This window comes from Bidens hawaiensis, unplaced genomic scaffold, assembly GCF_021521415.1.
Source record: "Bidens hawaiensis isolate Kalapana, Puna unplaced genomic scaffold, B.hawaiensis_p1.1 tig00066297_1, whole genome shotgun sequence".
NCBI lineage: Eukaryota > Viridiplantae > Streptophyta > Magnoliopsida > Asterales > Asteraceae > Bidens > Bidens hawaiensis.
Window position 1 is genome coordinate 13685 of NW_027501800.1, and position 10900 is coordinate 24584.

The 10900-nt window shown below is 40.1% G+C and overlaps 1 protein-coding gene across 1 annotated transcript; it reads left to right on the forward strand.

Moving 5' to 3' along the window:
* Positions 1-9590, forward strand: LOC143604712 (labd-13Z-ene-9,15,16-triol synthase, chloroplastic-like). Its single transcript, XM_077081109.1, has 2 exons — positions 1-978; positions 8979-9590. The coding sequence occupies exons 1-2, from the start codon at positions 1-3 to the stop codon at positions 9588-9590; spliced, it is 1590 nt and encodes a 529-aa protein (XP_076937224.1).
* The last annotated feature ends 1310 nt before the right edge of the window (positions 9591-10900 follow it).

The following is a 10900-nucleotide window of genomic DNA, read 5'->3' on the forward strand; positions in this document are numbered from 1 at the left end:
ATGAAACAGCTAAATAATTATATTGTGTCATGGTGGCTTGGTGAGAGCCACAACGCCTATAGCATCAACGAGCCACTTGTATTAGTTGTCACCATTTCAGTACTAATCTTAGCTATACTATACTGCAAGTTCATACTTTCAAACTCATCAAACGGTGCTCCATCATTGCCACCAGGTCCTCGTTCATTCCCGATTATCGGGTACCTTCCATATATTACTCCGGACTTGCACACACAGCTCACCAACATGGCTCACACCTACGGCCCTATCTTCAAGTTCAAACTAGGAAGCAGGCTTCACGTCGTGATAAGCACCGCAGAGTTGGCAAAGGTTGTGGTTCGTGACCAAGATGAGGCCTTTTCTGACCGTGACCAATCAACCGCGGCTTTAGTGTTAACTTATGATGGCCTAGATATAGCTTTTTCCAAAAACAACCCGAATTGGCGTAAGCTTCGTAAGATACTTGTCCATGAGGTCCTAAGCAACAAGAATCTTAAAGCAACTAGTTATTTTCGAAGGGACGAGGTTAGAAAAACCGTCAAGAATGTTTTTGATAGAATTGGTACCACGGTCAACATACGTGATATTGCCTTTTCTACGGAGACAAATGTCCTAACAAGAACAATATGGGAAAACACCTCAGATGAAGGGTTGAAAACTAGCAATCTTGGAGATGAGATAAATATGGTGACTTCAAACGTTATTAAGATTTTTGGACGAGTTAATTTGTCTGATTTCTTCCCTAGTCTTGTCCGATTTGATCTACAAGGTGTTGAGCGGGACATGAAGATACAAGTTAACAAGTTGGATACACTTTTCACTAGCATCATTGAAAATCGAATTGAATCCAACTTCAAAATGTCACAAGAAGAAGTGGGGTACGAAGGAAAGAAAGATTTTGTACAAATATTACTAGATCACAAGGATGAAAAAGATGGTATTTCGCTTAGCATGACCCAAATGAAGGCAATTCTCCTGGTAAGATTCGTTCTTCATATTTCGTTTCTTTTTAAAAGAATTGAAATGAAGAACAAAACAATAAAAAGTGAATACTTTATAATTGTGTTGAATAACTACAAACTAGATGTAACATCCCGAAATTTAACCCGGTGACCAAAAATCTATCTTTTGTAAATAAATGATATTTTCATTATTTTAAAAGATTTCAGATATTTTATTCAAAGTTATTTCATAAAAGTTTATAGAAAAATGTTTCGTTTTACAAAATTTATGGACTCGGCTAATCTCGACCCGTAGGTAGCCAACCCGCGCCTAACCAAACCCGTAGTATATAAACGAAAGTTCTTGACACTTCCACCATTTTCACCCAACTCTTTCACTTGCACCCACCCAAACTCTCTCATTTCTAGAGAGAGAAGCTAGAGAGAGAAAGTCCTCAAATCACAAATCCGAGCCCGGAATCTTGTTCCTAATCGTTTTTGGTAAGTCCCTTTCGAAAATCATCCGTTTTCATAACCATTTTCGGCCTCAAATCGAGCAAAAACTCCCATTTTCGTAACTTGAGTTTTCGGGTCAAAAACCGACTTGTTTTGGTGTCAAAATGCAAGCTTTTGTGTTTAAAAGTACTAGGAATCGATACCCCTTTCAATCCCGAGCATTTCCATGTCAAAAACTTCGATTTTGGGTCAAAAATCTGGAAAATCTGGAAAACCCGTAGGTTTCTCCGTCGCCCAGCTTGAAGGAGTCGAATCAGACTCATTCGATCGAACCAGTCGATCGAACCAGTTCATTCGATCGAAGGAGTCGATCGAACCAGTCCAGTCAACCGAATAGGAAAGCAACCGAATGGTCTCCAACTCATTCGATCGAATGAGCTTCGTATTCGATCGAACGAGTGTCTATTCGATCGAACAAGTTCCATGTCCGACCGAACGAGTTTTCCCAAACTGGTTCGACCGAATGTGTTTCTGGTTCGATCGAGTGTGCCTCAGATTCGATCGAATGTGTGTCTATTCGATCGAATGTGTGCCTATTCGACCGAACGTGTTCCTATTCGATCGAATGTATTCTAATTCGATCGAATGTATTCTTATTCGATCGAATCAAGCCAGAACCAAGCTGTTTTCATCTTTAAAAACCCAGTTTTTGCTCGAGGTCGCGTAAACTCGTTTTCTTAGACTTATAGCACGTTGTTAACCTTATACGTATGTCCAACTCTAGGCTAAGGAGATCTTCTGTAGCACCATCCTAACCCGAGATCAAGGTGAGTTCATAAACCCCTTTTCAACTGTTTTTACTTTATCAAACCACGGGGTGGAAATATGCAAAACACTTTACTTCAAACCTTTATACACTGTTTTACTCTGCTTTTACTCGCTTTCACTTATAACTTAACGTAATGTAAACACCATCACAATTACTTTACTTACTCTATAAATTTGTATCACTTTATGAACTGTTACACTATGAACCATTGTACTATGAACCGTTGCACTATGAACTATATGCTCTATGAACTGTTGCTCTATGAACCACGGTCACTATCTCGACTGCTTTGGGTACTGCGGCACCCATGTAAGTCTCGCACACTCGACTGCTTTGGATACTGCGGCATCCATGTAAGTCTCGCATACTCGACGGCCTTGGATTCTGTGTGAATCCATGTAAGTCTCGCCTCACACTCGCGTGACCTCTATGTGTACTATGTGTTATTACTTGCTCTTTGGTCTATCTGTTATGTGCATTTATCTCAAGAATTGTGAACTATTGTATTGCCTTATACACGTTGTAACTCAATGATCCACGTACACGCTTTTCACACACTATTATGAACTGTACCGAACCATGTATTATACACTACGCTTTTACTTATGAACTGTCTTCTCACTTTGAAACTCATAAAACAATAAGCACAGCAAAATATGTTGTAGGAGTGGTGGGTTAGCCGCTGGTACACCCTATATATAAACCCCAACAACCTATTTTGGTGCGCTTGTTCTCTTTCAAACTATTTTTCTAATAGCCGGGATCATACCCAAACATGGTAGAACAAGTTGTAGGAGTGGTGGGTTAGCCGCTGGTACACCCTATATATAAACCCCTACAACTTGGTCTAACATGCTTGTGTATGAAGCCTTTTCCTTTTACAACAAACTTATGTTCTCACTCAACTATTTTTGTAGTTGACGCTTTCTTGCATATTTTTCAGGTAATGCTAATAGATGAAGAACAGGGATTTCTAGATGGCCTTAGGAGATGACTGAAGGCGTAGTACTAGACTTAGTATCTGTTGGACTATTGTGGTTTTATTTGTATCTTTTGAACAATGTAACTTGATTATCTATGTATGCATTTCATTTAGACTCTTAACCTGTGTTATGGCTTATTCAATCTGAGACTTCGTCCACGCCCTTGGCATTCCGCCTCTGGCCGGGGTGTGACAGATTGGTATCAGAGCCCAAGGTTATAGAGAATTAGGTATGACCTAGACTATAACTTAGGGACCATACTCTGGATAGTATCATGCATCACTTGCACATATCACACTCGCATACTTGTTAACTGTTTACGTACTACTTGCTTACTTACCAAATATTTACGTGTTACTTGCTTACCTGTTTATCTGTTTAATTAACGCTTGTCTCTCCACCCTGATCTATGTTCGAGCATGATGCCACATATCACTATATCGCCTCTTGTATCACACCTACACATTGTCCGCTTATCTTGTGATCGCCTTACTCTATTGCTATATCCTCGATGTATCTCCTTTGCACTTGTCTCTCATTTTGTCTATTCCCAGAATGCCTCCCCGACGCGCTGATAACTCTGACTCTGCCGAGCTAGCCAACATTATCGCACAACAGATAGCTGCTGTTCTTCCTGGAATGGTGACTCAAATCGCTCAGACCATGCGAGAGGGAGTTCAACCCGCTGCAAACCAAGACCTGAACCCGAACGTTAATGCAACCGATCGACACTACAAGGCCTTCCAAAGTGCCCGACCGACGAACTTCGAAGGATTCGAAGGCGCTGCTGGTCTTCTTCAATGGTTCGAAAAGATGGAAGTTACGTTCGATATCGTTGCTTGCCCGGAAAATCTGCAAGTCCGTTTTGCTGCAAGTATGTTTCTCAAGCGCGCCCTGAACTGGTGGAACAACGAAGTCAGAACTCGTGGCCGTGAAGCTGCCAACGCTTTGTCCTGGACCGAATTCAGGGAAGTCGTCACTCGAGAGTTCGTACCCCGTAGCGAGCAGCAGAAGCTTGAAGCCGAGTTTTGGGAACATAAGATGGAAGGAGCTGATTACCAAGAATACACTGAGCGTTACCACGAGCTCGCCCTTTTGGTACCACATATGGTTACTCCCGCAGAACGTGCTGTTGAAGCTTACCTCCGTGGCCTTCCCGATTGCATGCGCGCTATCCTCATCGCAGCTGATCCCCAGACGGTCCAAGCCGCTGTTCACCTCACCGCCCTTGTGGCCCAAAGCCTAATCAAAGCCGGTCAACTATCTGACGAGCCGAATCGCAAGAAGCAGAAGGTCCTTGCCGCCACCACTACTGCCACTCAAGCTGTTCCCTTGAACGCAGTTGCTCCTGATGCCTCCAACAGACCCCGAGCGGGATACGCCGGTGCCCATCCCAAATGCCACACGTGCCAACGACATCACCCCCAGGGAGTCCAATGCTACAGATGCACCAATTGTGGACGACTCGGCCACCTAGCTAATACCTGCAGATCTGCACCTGCCGTCGCCAACAACGCCGCCCCCAACGCGAGAGCATGTTACGAGTGTGGAGCCACCGATCACCTCAGAAATCGCTGCCCCCGCATCACCGTCGAGATTCCTCCTGCAACAGGACGCGTTTACAGGATCGGAGCCGCCGCAGCCCAGCTAGATCAAGACGCCGCTCCAGGTATGTTCTTTTCCTTTCCTTTCGTCACGATTCTAACCCTTTTCTCCTTACTCTCTTCTTACGACTTTAACCCTCGCCGGAACTGCTCGCCTTTAACCTCTACACGCCCGCACGACTAGTTCAACTCGAATTCTTGACAACACCACTTATGATCAACACACTTTCCACTATTATTATCACTATTACACTTTGTACACTAAGCACTATTACACGAACCACGCACAAACGCAATGCTCTTGTATCCCTTACGCAACGACCAACGAACAAATGTGTTTCACGACCGATTGAACTATTTACGCATTTATACATTTGCTACTTATGTGATTGCCTGATTATGTGATTATGTGTAGAGTTTTCCCTTAAGCACTTACGCGATGGGGTGACAATTGCAAGGACGACGCAAGGTGAAATAACAATTATAGTCCGGAATATAATTGTTAAGTCACAGGTGCGTACGTATGCAAATGTTCCATCATGGTACTATGAGTCCTGAGCCCAATATTCGTGGAGTAAGGGCTACTCAAAGAATGTCGGAGGGGTGGTGGGTTAGCCGCTGGTACACCCTATATATAAACCTCTTCGGCAGGGCGTGTGTAGTTCTGAAGCGGGTATTGGAGGTAGGGACTTGTGGTAGTAAAGTGTGTCGCAAGTCTTGAACCCAATGGCAGTTGAGAGAGTATTCAAGGAAAGTTGTAGGAGTGGTGGGTTAGCCGATGGTACACCCTATATATAAACTCCTACAACTGGAATTGAATATGATCGAATACGAAAAATTGGAATTTAGGGCTTGTGAGGGGATAGGAGTGTCACTGTGAGCCCTAGTCCAAGATCAGCGGAAAGGAGCATTCGGGTAAAGTTGAAGGGGTGGTGGGTTAGCCGCTGGTACACCCTATATATAAACCCCTTCAGCAGTACATGAATGCGCCCGAAGCAAGTCTTGGGTGAATGCTCATAGCTTTGTGTTTGAATGAACTAAGTTGCTCTAATCACTAGAATCGCGAATGAACTATTTGTGCTCATGAACTCACTATTAGAACCACTATGCGCAATTTGTTTTCTCTCTTGGATTGATTACTCTATCTCGAACTAAGTTATCTCATGCTCAAAATTTCATAATATTTAAAAGTTAATATAGGCCATTTGGACGTTATGCATGGAAAGGGAAATTCTCAAATTACGATGAGGGAGTGGTGGGTTAGCCGATGGTACCCCCTATATATAAGCCCCCCTCCTCGTTAATTTGCGAATCCCTGGAAGTGCACATCAAACGAATAACCTGTATTGATTTGGTAGAATCTATTTCATAAGTTGGACCGTGTGCTTGAATTTCGGGACGAAATTCCCTAAAGTAGGGGAGACTGTAACATCCCGAAATTTAACCCGGTGACCAAAAATCTATCTTTTGTAAATAAATGATATTTTCATTATTTTAAAAGATTTCAGATATTTTATTCAAAGTTATTTCATAAAAGTTTATAGAAAAATGTTTCGTTTTACAAAATTTATGGACTCGGCTAATCTCGACCCGTAGGTAGCCAACCCGCGCCTAACCAAACCCGTAGTATATAAACGAAAGTTCTTGACACTTCCACCATTTTCACCCAACTCTTTCACTTGCACCCACCCAAACTCTCTCATTTCTAGAGAGAGAAGCTAGAGAGAGAAAGTCCTCAAATCACAAATCCGAGCCCGGAATCTTGTTCCTAATCGTTTTTGGTAAGTCCCTTTCGAAAATCATCCGTTTTCATAACCATTTTCGGCCTCAAATCGAGCAAAAACTCCCATTTTCGTAACTTGAGTTTTCGGGTCAAAAACCGACTTGTTTTGGTGTCAAAATGCAAGCTTTTGTGTTTAAAAGTACTAGGAATCGATACCCCTTTCAATCCCGAGCATTTCCATGTCAAAAACTTCGATTTTGGGTCAAAAATCTGGAAAATCTGGAAAACCCGTAGGTTTCTCCGTCGCCCAGCTTGAAGGAGTCGAATCAGACTCATTCGATCGAACCAGTCGATCGAACCAGTTCATTCGATCGAAGGAGTCGATCGAACCAGTCCAGTCAACCGAATAGGAAAGCAACCGAATGGTCTCCAACTCATTCGATCGAATGAGCTTCGTATTCGATCGAACGAGTGTCTATTCGATCGAACAAGTTCCATGTCCGACCGAACGAGTTTTCCCAAACTGGTTCGACCGAATGTGTTTCTGGTTCGATCGAGTGTGCCTCAGATTCGATCGAATGTGTGTCTATTCGATCGAATGTGTGCCTATTCGACCGAACGTGTTCCTATTCGATCGAATGTATTCTAATTCGATCGAATGTATTCTTATTCGATCGAATCAAGCCAGAACCAAGCTGTTTTCATCTTTAAAAACCCAGTTTTTGCTCGAGGTCGCGTAAACTCGTTTTCTTAGACTTATAGCACGTTGTTAACCTTATACGTATGTCCAACTCTAGGCTAAGGAGATCTTCTGTAGCACCATCCTAACCCGAGATCAAGGTGAGTTCATAAACCCCTTTTCAACTGTTTTTACTTTATCAAACCACGGGGTGGAAATATGCAAAACACTTTACTTCAAACCTTTATACACTGTTTTACTCTGCTTTTACTCGCTTTCACTTATAACTTAACGTAATGTAAACACCATCACAATTACTTTACTTACTCTATAAATTTGTATCACTTTATGAACTGTTACACTATGAACCATTGTACTATGAACCGTTGCACTATGAACTATATGCTCTATGAACTGTTGCTCTATGAACCACGGTCACTATCTCGACTGCTTTGGGTACTGCGGCACCCATGTAAGTCTCGCACACTCGACTGCTTTGGATACTGCGGCATCCATGTAAGTCTCGCATACTCGACGGCCTTGGATTCTGTGTGAATCCATGTAAGTCTCGCCTCACACTCGCGTGACCTCTATGTGTACTATGTGTTATTACTTGCTCTTTGGTCTATCTGTTATGTGCATTTATCTCAAGAATTGTGAACTATTGTATTGCCTTATACACGTTGTAACTCAATGATCCACGTACACGCTTTTCACACACTATTATGAACTGTACCGAACCATGTATTATACACTACGCTTTTACTTATGAACTGTCTTCTCACTTTGAAACTCATAAAACAATAAGCACAGCAAAATATGTTGTAGGAGTGGTGGGTTAGCCGCTGGTACACCCTATATATAAACCCCAACAACCTATTTTGGTGCGCTTGTTCTCTTTCAAACTATTTTTCTAATAGCCGGGATCATACCCAAACATGGTAGAACAAGTTGTAGGAGTGGTGGGTTAGCCGCTGGTACACCCTATATATAAACCCCTACAACTTGGTCTAACATGCTTGTGTATGAAGCCTTTTCCTTTTACAACAAACTTATGTTCTCACTCAACTATTTTTGTAGTTGACGCTTTCTTGCATATTTTTCAGGTAATGCTAATAGATGAAGAACAGGGATTTCTAGATGGCCTTAGGAGATGACTGAAGGCGTAGTACTAGACTTAGTATCTGTTGGACTATTGTGGTTTTATTTGTATCTTTTGAACAATGTAACTTGATTATCTATGTATGCATTTCATTTAGACTCTTAACCTGTGTTATGGCTTATTCAATCTGAGACTTCGTCCACGCCCTTGGCATTCCGCCTCTGGCCGGGGTGTGACACTAGATTTTTATATACAGAAATTATAATGAAAAATGATAATGATAAAACCAACAAACTAATAAAAACGCTAAAACATCAATAACTATCGCATTTGCAATTTGTATTCCTTGAGTTTGGCTTGGCAAATGACATCCTCAATAGTTTGTGCCTTTATGGTATCCCTTGAGTTTGTGGCTTGGCAATCTACATCCCTAAGAGTCTGTGCCTTGGCGAATTAAACCCCTATTGTTTATATTATTTCTCAATCTTGATTAATACAGTATATAATGTTTTATTCTTTGGTTGGGTTTAAACGTTTTATTCTTTGGTTATGCACTTTTAACATCATTCGGTGCACGCCACGAAGCGGGAGTAAGTAACCCTTGGTAATAATAACTAAATCCAAGAAAATGAGATTGATTCAACCTACTTTATTTTATCAGGATATTATGATCGGAGGAACGGCAACAACCATAGAATGGGCAATGACAAGTATTATGCACAATCATAAAGTAATGAAAAGGGTTCAAGAAGAATTAGTAGAAGTTGTAGGACTAAACAACATAGTTGAAGAATCTCATCTCCCAAAACTAAGATACCTAGAAGCAATAATTAAGGAAACATTGCGCATGTATCCTGTAGTCCCTTTCTTACTTCCACGATCACCAAGTAAGACATGCATAGTAGGTGGTCATACAATACCAACGGGTTGTACTATACTTTTAAATGTTTGGTCAATACATAGGGATCCTCGGTACTGGGACACTCCCTTGGAATTCAATCCTGAGAGGTTCTTGACAGGCGAATGGGATTACAGGGGGGTGAACTCGGTGTATTTCCCGTTCGGGTCAGGTAGAAGATTGTGTGCAGAGATTCCATTGGCTGAGAAAATGCTAATATTTATCTTGGCTTCACTCTTGCATTCATTTGATTGGAGTTTGCCCATGGGTGAAGATCATGACTTTAGTGAAATATTTGGGATTGTATTAAAGAAAAGAAAACCACTAATCGCTATCCCATCTCAAAGGTTGTCGAATGCGAGCCTTTATATGTAATACTCTCGTAGAATTTCTTTCTTATGTTGATTGTAAAAACAATTAAATAATGACTGTAAACGTATTATATGTGCTGTATTATCTTTTGTTAAATTTAACTACATAGAATATATATGTGTGTATGTGCGCGCAACCTGTATGATGATATGAGTGTGTGTAATTTACTACAAAGTTACGAGAAATCAAAAAACTACTACCAAACAATAAATATTTTTAAAAAAATACGTTTTATTTGATTTATTAAGTAACAAATATAAAACAAAAATTAATTTAGTGTTTTAATATGTATTTTACGAAGTTGCATATATGCAGCTCAAAAGTTACATATATTTAATTCATACGAGGTTCATATATATATATATATATATATATATATATATATATATATATATATATATATACGTACAAGCAACATATGTGTTACTTTTTGAGCAACATATTTTTAAGATTTTATTTCTTTATTATATGTGTTACATTATTCGTAAGAGGTAAATTTAATCCGACGTCTAACCCGACTTGAAACATTGATTATATTTGGGTATTCTAATTAGGTTATATTAAATAATGTATGAATTAAATATGCGTTACTTAATGTAATGAATTAAATATGCATTATTAAATAATCTATACTAATTATAGTAGTTACAAAACGCAATGTTACTCTTTAAAAAAAATATTACTACTTAAAGTGAATGTATCGTCTATAATCTATATAAACAAAAACTTATAAAATTCTTAAGATCAAAAAAATTCCTAGTATGCCATTTTGTATAGTAACATGATATGATCGGAAGTGGAAATCTGATAAAGTCATTATTTAATAATTTAAAATCAAACTTGGATATAAGATAAGTAAACAAGTGTAAAGAAAATCCTTTAATGAGAACCTCTGCAAGCTAATATTTGTATCAACATATAAGAGGCCCGAAGAGAACCGACAAAATCATGTCACAAATAAAATGTAGATCAGTATCTCAAGATACATGATGCGCTTAAGGAGTGGTTGAATGACAATATGACATAATCCATACACTCATCGCAACAACATGAGCAATCACACAATACTTGCATCAGTACAGGAGCAAGCAACAATGCGTTGTCTATTGGAACTATAACTAACAAGGTTAGAACCAAGAGAAAATGGTTATCAGGAGTCAAGCGTTGATCATCATGGCAACGAAAGCAATCAACATTGATATAGCCATGAATAGCCTATGCATGAGAATGAGCAGACCTAGCCCAAGGGGAGAACCCAAGCCCACTCTACTGAGAGTACCATAATTGTTAAAATATAAAATTTATATTTTATA